At 38.2% G+C, this 15,844-nt stretch overlaps 1 protein-coding gene across 1 annotated transcript; it reads left to right on the top strand.

Annotated features, from left to right (window-relative positions):
- The first annotated feature begins 560 nt into the window (after positions 1–560).
- Positions 561–15,474, top strand: TRMT5 (tRNA methyltransferase 5). Its single transcript, XM_007949083.2, has 4 exons — positions 561–1,230; positions 6,032–6,156; positions 13,998–14,652; positions 15,389–15,474. Exons 1-4 carry the CDS (start codon positions 561–563, stop codon positions 15,472–15,474), a joined length of 1,536 nt encoding a protein of 511 aa, XP_007947274.2.
- Positions 15,475–15,844: the final 370 nt, after the last annotated feature.

Here is a 15,844-nt window from a genome sequence, read left to right as displayed (position 1 = left end):
TCTACCACTCTGGTGACATAGTGCCTAAGGCATTTGACTGCTAACCAGAATGCTGGCAGTTCAAACCCACCAGCCACTCCTTGGAAGGAAGATTGGTCAATCTACTTCCATAGTGATAAACCAACCAAAACCAAACTCACTGCCGTTGAGTCAGATTCGACTCCTAGCGACCCCTCCTTGGGTTTCCGGGGCAGTATCACTACAGAAGTAGATTGCCCAACCTTCCTACTGAGGAGTGGCTGGTGGGCTTGAACCGCCAAACTTCTGGTTAGCAGTCAAATGCCTTAGGCACTATGCTACCTGCCTCAGAAACCTAAGGAGGGGCTGCTAGGAGTCGGATTTGACTCGACAGAAGTGTTTGGTTTTTTGGTTTACCACTAATAAAAGCCATCATATCGTAGAAAATACAGTATAAAACACATCACTAAAAAAGTGTAGTACACATCACTAACAGTTTTATTATCTGCATTTAACAGGTATTTGAAACAGTAGAATTTAGATTCTTTTTCTCAAAAGTCACTGTGGACATGTAAGTTTGTTAACTTTATGACATTTTCTTAATGAATACTTTTTTTAGGATCTTATGGAGGCCATTTGAATTCTCAAGAAGACTTCTGAAAGTGGAAAGCTGTAACATAACTGAATCCAAATTACAGATTGCACTAGCTTGGACACCACCGACACAAAAGCTTAGAACACCTTGTATTTTCTTGTTCGGTCAAAGAAAAAGCTTCTCAACTATGCCACAGTTAGAAACAGACCAAAGAGACTCTGAATTGTTTTCACCACCCTCTGATGTTCGAGGAATGACAAAACTTGATAGAAAAGCTTTTACAAAAGCAGTCACTATTCCAGTACTTAAAGTGAAGAAAGAAATAGTCAGTAAATTGATGCGATCTCTTAAAAGGGTAGCACTGCAGCGCCCAGGCATAAAACGTGTGATTGAAGATCCAGAAGATGAAGATAGTAGACTAATTATGTTGGATCCCTATAAAATGTTTTCTTGTGATTCCTTTGAGAAAGCAGAACTCAGTATTTTAAAGCAGCTCAATGTCAATCCACAGGTATCTAAATATAATTTGGAACTAACCTATGAAAACTTTAAGTCAGAAGAAATCTTGAAAGCTGTGCTTCCTGAAGGCCAAGATGTGACTTCAGGATTTAGCAGAGTTGGACATATTGCTCACCTGAACCTTCGAGATCATCAACTACCTTTCAAGCATTTAATTGGTAGGTGCATTAGTAATGTTCAAGTACTAAAACAAACAAAAAAAAAAACCAAACTCATTGCCATCGAGTCAGATCCGACCCATAGCAACCACTCCTTGGGTTTCCGAGGTGGTATCACTGTGGAAGTAGATTGCCCAGTCTTCCTTCTGGGGAGCGGCTGGTGGGTTTGAACCACCAGCCTACTAGTTAGCAGTCAGATGCCTTAGGCACTATGTGATCAGAGTTCCTAATTTTAGTTAGTTTTTGTTTTTTTAACTTTTTATTGTGATGCGGGTGCAGTTTTACAAAGCACATTCATTTTATATTCAGCAGTACATAACATTTTATTTTGTAACACTGAGTAAAATCACCACAGTGTAGGAGCTCTCCTTCCACTTCCTTCCTGTGGTTACCCATTCCCTGTATCCTTCCTACCTTTGCATTTCTGCCTGTCTAGTATTCTCCGGTGCAAAAGATGCCTTTCTGATCTCCCATGGTAAACTGTTCCAAGGAATGAATCTTTCTGGCGTAATTGTTCAGCTCGTAGGCCTATCATTTGGCTGAAGGTTAAGCCACAAGAGTGAGTCCAATTCCAGACTCTACGGGTGACTTGGGAGCATTGTCTCAGGGTTTCAGCAGTCTCAGACCAGTAATCCTGATGTTTTTATGCTTTTGAACGTTCCACATTTTTTTCTCCCAGTCTATCCCAGATCTCCAATTTCTGAGTGTTTGGCATTGGTAACTGAACACTGTCTAGTTCTTCTGTTCCCAGGGTCATGCAGGCTGAAGTTCCCATGGTCATCAGTCCCATGGACTAGTTGTTTCCATACATCTTTGGTTTTCTTCACTCTTCTTTGCTCCAGATGAGGAGAGACCAATAGTTACATTTTACATGGCCACTTGCAAGCTTTTAAGACCGCAGTCCCTACTCACCAAAGTAGGATGTAGAACAATGTTTCTGCATATTGTGCTGTGCCACTTGAGCTCCATAACCATGGTCCTGAGCCTGCAGGCCCAGTAACTCCCTCAAGGTGTTTGCTTGTAGCTAGGAAGTTATCCTAACTTTGACCTGTTAGCTCTATAATATATATGGATATTTTCATAGCACATACATACATATATTTAGGAATATTGTCTGTCAAACCTGTGTATAGTCATGGGTATATTCCTGTTAGACAAGAAAATCAGGTATGGGTAGGCTACCTGTGTATCCACCCATATATTCCAAACCAAAAAAACCGAAGTCACTGCTGTCAAGTCACTTTGACTCATAGCAATCCCTCCTTGGGTTTCCAAGGCAGTATCTCTATGGAAGTAGATTGCTGAACTTTCCTTCCAAGGAGTGGCTGGTGGGTTTGGACCGCCAACCTTCTGGTTGGCAGTCAAATGCCTTAGGCACTACACCACCTGAGTGTTTATTATTACTGATAATGCAGTATTGTGTGTGTAATAGTATTTACCTTTGTTGTCTGTACCTCATGGGCACTTCTGTGCCTTCTTGTTTAGTGAAGGCATGCTTTTGTTCTATTATTGCCTTTCTCTTCACCCATATCACATTATCTCCTAACTAGTCAGGAGTTTTTCCTCCCCTCTCCTCCCTTTCCCATCCCTGGTGACCAACAACAACAACAAAAATTCCTTCCCTATGTAAGTCTTTCCTTGGCTTTTTATAAAAACAGACTCATACAATATTTGTCCTTCTGATTGACTTATTTCACTCAGCGTAGTGTCCTCCAAGTCATCCACATTATGAGGTGATTCACAGATTCTTCGTTATTCTTTAATGTTGCATAGTATTCCACTGTGTGTATGTACTGTGGTTTGGTTATCCATTCATCTGTTAATGGGCACTTAGATTGTTTCCTTCTCTTTGCTATTGTGCATAGTGCTGTGATGCACATGGATGTACATATATCTAATTTCAGTTTTTAAAGATATTTTTATAAATGCCAAATTACAGAAATAGGACAGTTTATCATTTTAATTTTAGACTGGATTTTGAACTGTATCTTTTGAGTGCTTTTTGGAAAACCTTCCCCAGAGTCATAACCAGTGCTATGGAGACGATTCTGACTCATGGTGACCCCATGAGTGTCAGGTTAGAACTGCTTTTTAGGGTTTTCAGTGGCTGATTTTTCTGAAGTAGATTTCCAGGTCTTTTTTCTGAGGGCCTCTGGGTAAACTCAAACCATCAACATTTTGGTTAGCAGCCCAGTTCATTAACTGTTTGTACCACCCAGGGACTCTGCTCTAGAGTCATTGAAGAAAATAAAAAAGAAACACTACCATCAAATTGATTCCAACTCCTAACAACCCAACAGGACAGAGTAGAACTGCTGTATAGGGTTTCCAAGGCTATAAATCTTTACAGAAGCAGATTGCAACATCTTTTTCCCACATAGCAGCTGGTAGGTTTGAACCACTGACCTTTTAGTTAACAGCCAAGTGCTTAACCACTGTGCCACCAGGGCTCTTTCTAGCATTGTAGCAAAACCAAACCTACTACTGTTAAGTCGATGCTAACTCCATCATCATAGCTCTACGTGTCAGTCCAGACTTTTGTTTACACCAATATGTAAACAGATTAAACTTGAATCACTTGCTTTGGCAGAACTCTTTGGCAGCTATGTTGAGCAGAGTACATTTTTGGTGAACAAGACTTATTAGGCCTTCAAGACTGTTGAATACTAGGTTTCATGAGTTTGGGTGTTTTATAGTCACAAGTGAAAGACACTGTTTACTCATGCTTTCATTGATTCAGTTAATATTTACTGAGCCTCTTCCATGTCAGACATCCTACTTTGATTTCTTATTTAGTGCTTCTGTTCTTTTAGAAACTATGCTTGTGTTGTACTTTTATAGAGCTAGGTTTGAGCCTGGCTTCCTTATTCTTTGGGATAAGAAGGAAGTAGAAAATGAATCAGAAATAGCATTTGCCTTTATATAAATATTTGATGTCCATACAGTCTGCAGATTAATTTCTTTCTTTTTTTTTTTTTTAAATATAGAGTATTCATTAGAACTTCTGGGAATCATTTTCAGTTTTAAAATGTAATGCTCGGTATTTTGCGTAGGTAGGATTTCAGAACTGTGCTATTGTGCTTTTCTTTTTTTTATTGATGAAAGGCACTGATAATGCACAGTGATAACATAATAAATACTTAAGCAGATCCTTATCATTGTGACTGGGTACAGATGTCAAATCTAGGCTTTCTTGTAAGTCATTGCCTAACGTACCTCAAAAACTCCTTTGGCATTCTTATTTTATAACCTCACTTTCATAAAGGGTCAGTCATAGATTAAGCAGCTCTGGTAGTACAGTGGTTAAAGCACTTGGCTGCTTAAAAGTTAAACATACTCATGCAGTAGTAATGGTAAAGCTTTGACTATAGACCTTCAGAATAAGCCTTTTCAAAAATTTTGTTCCACATTACAAACTAACTTCTCTACCTTCAAAATTGAGCTCTGATACTTGAAGTAGAACAGGACAAGAGCACTGCTTGATTAGAGTTTATTGATAATGTTATATTCAGAATCAGGTACCTAATTATCAGAGAGATACTGAATAAATGATAGTTGCGTTTCATCTTGTTTCTATTAATTGAATACTATTATTAAGTGACAAATCAAGTTATTTTTCATTATGCAATGGAATAGCATATAGATTTTTAGAATTTTTTTTTTTAATTGTGATTTAGGCGCAGTTTTACAAAGCAGATTCGTTTTACTCTCAACAGTTCATGCACATTTGGTTTCACTGCCCTGTTACAATCCCAACCATAAAAAGCTCACCTCCCATCTCCTCCCTATGACTACCCCTTCCCTGTGCCCTTTTTATCTACGCATTCCTGTCTGTCCAGATTTCCTTCTATGCAAATGCTGCCCTTCTGATGTTTCATGGTTGATTGTTCTAGGGATTATGTGTCCCTAGGCTAGGTGTTATGCTTGTGGGTCTTTCACCTGTTTAGCTGAGATTTAGTCCACGGAAGGGAGTCCAGTTCCAGGCCCAAATGATAACCCCGGGGCCACAGTCTTGGGAATTTGACCAATCTCTATCCGACCAGTAATTCTGGTCATTTATGTGTTTTTGAATTTTGTTCCACATCTTAGAAGTGTATTAAGTGATGACAAAAAATATACTTTGATTAAAGGTCTGCATTATACCATTTCTGGTATACAGTATTTTATTATCTTTGTGACTTTTATGTTCTAACAAATAGTGGACAAAAAGAATAATTTAAGTAAATAGAATTTTGTTTAGATAAGACTATAAAGAATCTGTATGTTTGTTTTATTTGGAAACTTTGTTTTGCTGGCATATATTTCCACAGTGGAGGCATTTGTTTCCAGCATACAGTAAAGCGAACATTTGGTTTGAGGCCAGTGGGGACAAACAGATGTTTTTGCTGGTGTTTCCTGAGACCATTTGTTGCCAGTGTTCTTATATCTCTTTCCATTCTTTCCCAGTTCTTTTTTTTTTCTGGCTTTTTGCTTACTTATTGTGCTGGTATATTTCAGAGGATTTAGTAAAAGCATGGAAAAACATTAGGTAGACCCAAACTCTTTAAAAAACTTTATTCAAAAATGTAACCATTATGTATTCATTCATAAAAATATACCCATTTTCTGTGTATTAGAAGCTGTCTAACATTAACTTTAGCAATCTGCTGAATTTTTAGATTTGCATGCCACTTTCTACACACTAGGTATAGTTTTTATCTTACAAAGCAAAAGAAGATACAGTTCTTTCATATTTGCAGTTTTAGCTTTTATTTTGTAACCAATAGGCTGTATTTATTATGATTTTCATCTTTTCTTTTAGGCCAAGTTATGATAGACAAAAACCCAGGAATCACCTCAGCAGTAAATAAAATCAATAATATTAACAATACTTACCGAAATTTCCAAATGGAAGTGCTGTCTGGAGAGGAAAACATGGTGACCAAGGTATGTAGTATTATATTATCTATCTTCTGGTTTATCAAGATTAATTTAGAATCAGAAGAGATGACAGGAGATTAAGCCTATTTGTGGCACCCACTGGTGATGAGTATGTGGGAATGTGAGCACTTGCACATACTACAACAACAATAGGGGTGAAAATTCCATGCAGAGTATATGGTCATAGGTTGCAGTTTTTAATAGGTGCATCCTTTGACCTATCATTTCATTTTGAGGAATTTATCCTAAGGAAATAACTGGACAAAATTATAATGATGTATGTTTTAGGTTCTTCGCTATAAGTTTTTAATAATAAATAAATAAGCAAACAAACAAAAGGACTGGAAACCACCTAAATGTTCATCAGTAGAAAATTGGTTAAATTCTGGTTCAACAGTGGTGGAATTTAGGATCATATATAAGTAAAAGGAGCTCTGGTAGCATAGTGCCTAAGGTACTTGACTGCTAACCAGAAGGCTGGTGGTTCAAACCCATCAGCCACTCCTTGGAAGGAAGATGGGGCAATCTACTTCCCTAGTGATACTGCCTTGGAAACTCAAGGAGGGGTCGCTATGAGTTGGGTCCGACTCGACTGCACATAACAACAACATATAAGTAAAGGTCATTTTTAGTTCCATATTTATTTAAATAAATTGCCTGTTAGCAGGTTAAATGACTTAAAAAGGAAATTATAGAGCCATATATATATAATAAATATATCATGGAGCTGTGGTAGCGTAGTGCCTAAGGCATTTGACTGCTAACCAGAAAGCTGGTGGTTCAAACCCACCAGCCACTTCTCTGAAGGAAGGTTGGGCAATTTACTTCTGTAGAGATACCACCTCGGAAACCCAAGGAGGGGTCACTATGAGTCAAATTGACTTGATGGCAGTGAGTTTGTTTTTTTTTTGGTTTATATATATCATAATTCCATTACATTAAATATGTGAATATGTACATACAACAGAATGTAAACAGCAGGTATGTCTGTATTTGGTGTCATCCGTTGTACTTTTGTCATCCTCTGTACTTGTCCACTGAGCATATACTACTTTTATAAAAAAAAAATACTCTGTTTCAAAGAAAAAATAATTTAAGATACTGTAAAACTATGAAAGCTGGAATCTTTGTAAGGCAGAAACCTGTCAGAGTAGGAAAACTCAAATATTTTCCACTAATAACAAGAGAAAAGTACCAGGACTGCACCCTGTCAAAGGCAAAAGACTTGTGAGACTTTTAAAACAAGGCAGTGCCTTTGAGTTCTGGCTTTCCCAGGTTTCACTTGTATATAGGAACTAATCCTAGTATAAACCGTTTTTCTCATTCTCCACTCCCAAAATATTCTGGCATAGTGGATATAATAAACTTTTGTTTTAAGCTGTAACTCTTAGACAATAGTACGTTTATATAGTATGTGAAAGTTTCTGCTCAAGATAGGAAATAGATTAAACTATTCCCTTAATTTAACAAAAATTTTTAATAACAAAGACCATATTTATAAATATTAGACATATTTTTTAAAGAGGATTTTATAAAAACTCAAACCAAAAAACCAGACTTACTGCCGTCAAGTTGATTCAATTCATAGTGACCCTTCCTTGGGTTTCTACGGAAATAGAGATACCTTGCAAGGAGTGGCTGGTGGGTTTGAATCGCCAGCTTTCTGGTAGCAGTCAAATGCCTTAAGCACTATGCCACCAGACCTTGGAGAAGGTTTTTTAATAAAATAATTATTTTTTAGGGCCACATATTGGTGAATATTTTGAATAGAATATTTTCCCATAATTTGACTGTTGTTGTGTTGTTAGGTGCCATCGAGTCATCTCCAACTCATAGCAACCTCATGTACAGCAGAATGAAACACTGCCCGGTCCTGTGCCAGCCCCACGATCCTTGCTATACCTGAGCCCATTGTTGCAGACACTGAGTCAGCCTATCTCATTGAGGGCCTTCCCCTTTTTCGTTGTCTCTCCACTTTGTTAAGCATGGTATCCTTCTCCAGGGAATGGTCCCTTCTTACAACATGACCAAAGTAGGTGAGATGAAATCTGGCCATTCTTGCTTCCAAGGAGCATTCCAGCTGCACTTCTTCAAAGACAGATCTGTTAGTTCTTTTAGCAGTCCATGGTACTTTCAGCATTCTTCACCAACACCACAACTCAAAAGCATCAACTCTTCTTTGGTCTTCCTTTTTCATTGTCCAGCTCTCAAGTGCATATGAGGCGATTGAAAATACCATGGCTTATGTCAAGCGCACCTTAGTCATCAAGGAAACATCTTTGCTCTGTAGCACTTGAAAGAGGTCCTTTGCAGCAGATTTGCCCAGTGCTATATGACATCTGATATCTTGACTGTTGCTTCCATTGGTGTTGACTGTAGAACCAAGTAATATGAAGTCTTTGACAACTTCAGTCTTTTCTCCATTTATCATGATGCTGCTTATTGGTTGTGTTGTGGGGATTTTTGTTTTCTTTATATTGAGGTGTAATACATACTGCATACTGTAGTCTTCAGTCTTCATCATAAAGCATTTCAAGTCATCCTCACTTTCAGCGAGCACAGTTGTGTCGTCTGGATAACGCAGGTTGTTAATGAGTCTTCGTCCAATCCTGATGCCATGTTCTTCTTCATATAGTCCAGCTTCTCGGATTATTTTTTCAGCATACAGGTTGAACAAGTATGGTGGAAGGATACAACCCTGACACACTCCCTTCTTGATTTTAAACCATGCAGTGTCCCTTTGTTCTGTTCAAACGACACCTCATGGTTGATGTACAATTTCCTTGAGCACAATTAAGTATTCTGGAATTCACATTCTCTGAATGTTATCCATAATGTGTTTGGATCCACATGATCATATGCCTTTGCATAGTCAGTAAAACACAAGTAAACATCTTGCTGTCAGCCAAGATCCATCTGACATCAGCAATGATATCCCTCGTTCCACATCCTCTTCTGAGTACAGCTTGCCTTTCTGGAAGTTCTCTGTCAATATATTGCTACAACCATTTTTGCATTATCTTCAATAAGATTTTACTTGCATGCAATATTAATGATATTGTTCAATAATGTCCATTCTGTGGGATCACCTTTCTTTGGAATGGGTACAAATATGGATCTTTTTCAGTCAGTTGGTGAGGTAGTTGTCTTCCAGATCTCTTGGCATAGCTGAGTGAGTGCTTCCAGTACAGTATCCGTTTGTTGAAACATCTCAATGGGTATCCCATCAATTCATGGAGCCTTGTTTTTCACCACTTTCCTCAGTGCAGCTTTGACCTCTTCCTTCAATACCATTGGTTCTTGATCATATGCCACCTCCTAAAATGGATCAACATCAACCAGTTCTTGTTGGTACAGTGACTCTGTGTATTCCTTCCATCTTCTTTTGATGTTTCCTGAGTCATTCAATATATTGCCCATAGAATCTTTTAATATTGCAACTTGAGGCTTGAATTTCCTCTTCAGTCCTTTTGGCTTGAGAAATGCCCTGTGTGTTCTTCCCTTTTGGCTTTCCAACTCCATGTTTGTGCACATTTCATTATAATAATTGACTTTGTCATCTAGAGTTATTCTTTTGAAATCTTCTGTTTAGCTCTTTTATCTTGTCATTTTTCCATTTGCTTTAGCTACTCTCCATTCAAGGGCAAGTTTCAGACTCTCTGCTGACATCCATTTTTGTCTTTTCTTCCTTTCCTGTCTTTTTAATGACTTTTTGCTTTCTTCATGGATGATGTTCTTAATGTCATCCCACGATTCCTCTGGTTTTCGTCATTGGTGTTCAGTGCATCAAATCTATTCTTTAAATGGTGTCTAAATTCAGGAGGGATATAGTCAAGGTTGTATCTTGGCTCTCCTGGACTTGTTTTAATTGTCTTCAACTTCCAGTTGAACTTGCATGTGAGCAGTTGATGGTCTGTTCCACCATCAGCTCCTAGCCTAGTTTTGGCTGAAGATAATGAACTTGTCCAATGCCTTTTGCCACAGATGTGTTGTTGTGTTGTTACTATTTGCCATTGAGTCTGATCCAACTGATAGCGACCCCTCGTTGGGTTTCCGAGTCAGTATCACTATGACGGAGATTGCCCAAGCCTTCCTTCTGAGGAGTGGATGGTGAGTTTGAACCGCCAGCCTTCTGGTTAGCAGTCAAGTGCCTTAGGCACTATGCTACCAGAGCTCCTCAGATGTAGTCAGTCTAATTCTTGTGTACTCCATCTGGTGAAGTCCATGTGTATAGTCACTGTTTGTGTTGTTGAAAAAAGGTATTTGCAGTGAATAAGTTGTTGGTCTTGCAAAATTTATATCATGCGATCTCCAGCATTACTTCTATCTCCAAGGCCAAATTTTCCAACTACCAGTGATTCTTCTTTGTTTCCAACTTTTGCATTCCAGTCACCAGTGATAGTCAGCACATTTGATTGTGTGTTTGGTCAATTTCAGACTGCAGAAGTTGGTAAAAAAAATCTTCAATTTCCTCATCTTTGGCTTTGGTGGTTGGTGTGTAAATTTGACTAATAATATTAACTAACTTTCCTTGTTGTTGTTGTTGTTAGGTGCCGTTGAGTCATTTGTGACTCATAGTGACCCCATGCACAGCAGAACCTTGTAGGTGTATGGATATTTTTTCTATCACTGATGCCACTGTACTTCAGGATAGATCTTGAAACATTCTTTGTGATGATGAATGCCACACCATTCCTCTTCAGTTTGTCATTTCTGGCATAGTAGATCAGATGGTTATCTGATTCAGAATGGCCAAAACCAGTCCATCTTAGCTCACTAATGCCTAGGATATCAATCCATTTCATGTTCCATTTCATTTTTTACAACTTCCAATTTTCCTAGATTCATACTTTGTATATTCCATGTTCTGATTATCAACAGATATTTGTAGCTGTTTTCTTCTCATATCAAGCAGTGCCACTTCAGCAAATGGAGGCCCCCAAAGCTCTACTTTATCCATAGCATTAAGGTAGGCTCTACTCTGAAGAGGCAGCTCTTTCCTAGTCATATTCTGAGTGCCTTCCGACTTGAAGGGTTCATTTTCTGGCACTGTTATCAGACAATGTTTCAGAACTGTTCATAAAACTGCAGTAATATATCTGACATTGTTTCACTACTATTCATAAGGTTTTGACTGGCCAATTCTTTGAGAAATAGATGGCCTCTTCATTCTTCCGAGTCTGTCTCAGTCTGGAAGCTCCACTGAAACCAGTCCACCACGGGCACCCCTGCTGGCACAGCCTCCAGCCTCACAGCAACATGCAAGCCACCACAGTGTGACAAACCAACAGACAAGTTCATCTCCCTTAGCTGTTCCAACCACGCCACTCACTTCCTGGGCTACCCCCTACCTGTTCCTGCCGGTCCTGTCTGCCGCTGCTCCCTGCCTCCTGGGGCTGTCCCCCACCTTCCTTACCTTTTCTAGCCGCCGGCCCTCTCTGCCTATCAGACTATCAGATTAAGGGAAAATATTTTGAAATACAATATTTTCCCTTAATTTGATAGCTTCAGAATATTAAAATACCATTTACTGCACCTTACTGTTTTCTAGGCCCTGAGCTACATGTTTTAAATATAACAAATCCTTAAAATAATGGTTGTTGTTAATTTTCTGTTTATGCAGATGAAATAACAAGGAGTGACAAAGCAGGGTGCTTGGAGTCAGACTCCCGACTCCAGAGCTCATGCTTGGTCTTTCCCAGTAAACCAAACCCCCACTGCCTACTCCTTGTGTATAATGTATGAGATCTGATATGGAAAGTAAGATTTGAATTTGGGACCTTTGGTAATAATAGTACTTATTTCAGCTGACACTAAGACACATCCATTAGTATCTTCAAATATATTACAGTTAACTTCATTATTTGTGAATTCCCTATTTGTAATGTGCCTATTTCTTAAAATTTATTTGTAATTCCAAAATCAATACCCCCAGCAATTTCATGGTCATTTGTAGACATGCACAGAGCAGAGAAAAATTATGAGTTGCACACATTCCTCAGCTGAGGTCAGTGTTCTTTAATTCATTGTTCAAAGGCACTTTATTAAAGCTAACTATGTGAATAATAAAGGAACTCTGGTGATGCAGTGCCTAAGGCATTTGACTGCTATCCAGAAGGTCGGCAGTTCAAACCCTCCAGCTGCTGTGTGGAAGGAATATGAGGCAATCTACTTCTGTAAAGATTTACCGCCTTTGAAGCCTTATGGGGGTTGCTGTGAGTTGGAATTGACTTGATGGCAGTGGGTTTGCTTTTTTTGCTTGTATGTGAATAATGAGAATTGGTTGTATATACACCAGTTGAACCTTGTGCATGTTCTTTGCTTGGTATTGAACCAGGTAGCATTGTTCTTCTCAGAGACAAGATTTAAGAGCTCTGAGAAGTTGCTTTAACTTTATAGGCGCTTTGTGATTCATAAGTCAACTAATGTTTGTTTTTAGTACATACTTTATACCTAATATTTACTCCATAAAATAAATGTAAAGATTCACTTAGTATGATTGCCTTGCTCCAGAGGAAATCAAATTGAAGCTTAACTTTAGGAACTCACACAACACTTAAGTACTTTGTATGGAAAGGACGGTGAAACCTCTGTGAGAGCCAGAACTTGACAGGACTGCGTTATTTTTCTGGGTCTCCCAAGTTTTCCACCTTTGACAGGGTGCAGTCTTACCACTTTTCTATTGTTTGTATTAGTGGAAAATATTTGTGTTTTCCTTCTGTGACAAGTTTCCACCTTACACAGGTTCCAGCTTTTACAGTATTTGCCGTGTATCTCTATCAGATTTACAAAACTTAAGAACTCTCTGGCCTTTTGTAGAAACAAAAGAATCATCCATAAAAACAGTGCTTAAAATGATGGCTAAAGTCATATTCCGTAACTGTAATTTTAGTTTTGTTTTCTGTTTTCTATCATGTATATCATAATCAGTGCAGTGGTTAAAGCACTTGGCTATTAAACAAAAGATTGGCAGTTGGAACCTGCCACCATTCCATGGGAGAAAGATGTGGCAATCTGCTTCCCTAAAGATTTATATCCTAGGAAACCCTTTGGGGCAATTCTGCTCTGTCCTATAGGGCTGTTGTGAGTCACAGTCAACTCAACAGCACTGGGTTTGGTGATGGGTTATATCATAATCCCAAAAGAAGTGGTAGAAAGTCTAACTTGTTCAGCTTAGCTTCTTTGTATATATGTAGTTTATCCATGAAAAGTGACATTTAGGAAAAGAAAAAAAAGAAAGTGAATGAATCACTGTGTACACTGGCTCTAATTTATAGACATGAAACTTGAAAAATCTGTCTAAAAAGGTAGCAGAATACCTCAAAATTCAATGACATATGACAAATCTATCATGCCTCCCCCTTAGAATGGAAAATTAAAATAAGGAAGGAAGTGTGTTTACCATGTGGATGTGCTACCTACAACTTAGCTGCCCACTTTGTGGATGCGTATAGCCTGTTGTCTCACACTGAAGGTTTTTCCCTCTCTGGTAACATATAAGAGTATGAAGCCAGTCAGTTGGTATATCTGAAAAATTCCTCATGTGCTTTGGGAACTACTTTATGGCAAGCCATTTGACTTTGAAGAGTCTTTTCTCATTAGTCTAATGCAAGATATTAACTAGCCTTAGGTATTGCATAAATACTAGGATTCTATTTAAAGTGCCTTTAAATGCACTGTTCTTTATTCTTAATAGAAGTAAAGCAGTGTGTGTTTGTGTGTACACACCACTAGTTGTCTTTGAGTCAGTTCTGACTCACGATGACCCCATGTGTGTCAGAGTAGATAAGTATCAGGCTGGAATTTGGGACTAAGCCTTGTAACCACAAGCATAATACCCTTTACAGGTTCGAGAAAACAGCTACAACTATGAATTTGATTTTTCAAAAGTCTATTGGAATCCTCGTCTCTCTACAGAACACAGCCGTATCACAGAACTTCTCAAGCCTGGGGATGTCCTATTTGATGTTTTTGCTGGAGTTGGGCCCTTTGTCATTCCAGTAGCAAAGAAGAATTGCACCGTGTTTGCCAATGATCTCAATCCTGAATCCCATAAATGGCTGTTGCACAATTGTAAATTAAATAAAGTGGACCAAAAGGTAAAAGTCTTCAACTTGGATGGGAAAGACTTCCTCCAAGGACCAGTCAGAGAAGAGTTAATGCAGCAGTTGGGACCACTGTCAAAAGAAAGAAAACACTCTATGCACATTGTTATGAACTTGCCAGCGAAGGCTGTAGAGTTTCTCAGTGCCTTCAGATCACTGTTAGATGGGCCGCCTTGCCACAGTGAGCTTCTACCCATAGTGCACTGTTACAGCTTTTCCAAAGATGCTAATCCTGCTCAGGATGTTCGGCAGCAAGCTGGAGCTGTGTTAGGTGTTTCCTTGGAGGCATGCAGTTCGGTTCATGTAGTAAGAAATGTGGCCCCTAATAAAGAAATGCTATGCATCACCTTTCAGATTCCTGCTACTGTACTCTACAAGAACAAAACCATAAATCTAGGTGAGCAGTTTCTGGCAAATTAATTGTAAAGTATAATACCTTTTAAGTTGCTTTCTTGGACTACATATATATACCTACACCTCACTTACTGACTCTTGTTACCCAGCATTTTGCATTTATGACAATAGTAAAATATCAACTATATGACTATTTTGTGCATTAACGATGTACTTCTGGTGTACTTCTGGCAGTAATGTATGCCAGGGTCCGAGATGACAGTAACACTAGCTGTGATGGTTAAGGTTATGTGTCAGCTTGGCTGGGCCATGATTCTCAGTGGCCTGACAGTCATGTAATGATGTAATTTGCAGTTACGTAACAATGTCGTCATCCTCCATTTTGTGATCTTATGAGGTCATTCTCCATTTTCGTGTAACACCAGTTTTTGCATAATGACTTGGTGGTCTTTGGAATCTAACCATGTTTGATAGGTGAGGAGTGGGTGTATTTTATTTTCTTTATTAAATTCGGAAATAGGCAGGTTATTTTGGTTCAGGACCCCTCTGCCATTCAATTGTGACTAGTTTGCCTCAGTTTTACAGATGTTAGTATGATGTGCTATTCAGTCTGATAGAGAGCTATTTCATTAATATAGTAAGTTCACAGGAATATAGTATTCATATCTGAGTTTAGTAGATTAAAAATATCTCTAAAATGCCTTTATTATTTGTTTTTTAGAAGTATTTTCAAATGTTAAATAACATACCTAAAAATACCTTTTCTGGATTTGTTACAGACAATCACGGAGATCCACCTCTTAAACGCCAGAGAACAGATACAGCCTTTTCAGAAGAAAAAATAGAAATTGCTTCAAACACTTAATTAGGAATATTTTCTCCATTTCCCCCCTAGACTTTTATATAGCAAAATACAATGTGTATGATTGCATAAAATTTTAGCAGTTACTTTATTATTGAACTCTTATATTTTACCCTTGCTGTCTTAAATAAATTTCAGTATTACCAAATTAAAATTCAGCTGAAATGTCTTCTAAATGTATTAACTTTTATTAAATATATTTAAATATTGTCTATCTCTTGGAAAATAGTCTTTGAAGATAAGATGATAACTGTGTGCTATTCAACCACAAAAGCACAATATCATTTTGTAGTTATCCTTAGTTGAAGAGTGTGGTTAAATTTTAGCCTCTACACTACCAACTCACCATTATTATAATATTTTTTTTTTTAAT

Source organism: Orycteropus afer, unplaced genomic scaffold (assembly GCF_000298275.1).
Source record: "Orycteropus afer afer isolate SDZICR_OR568_19922 unplaced genomic scaffold, OryAfe1.0 scaffold00237, whole genome shotgun sequence".
NCBI lineage: Eukaryota > Metazoa > Chordata > Mammalia > Tubulidentata > Orycteropodidae > Orycteropus > Orycteropus afer.
This window is presented reverse-complemented; position numbering and strand designations above follow the sequence as displayed.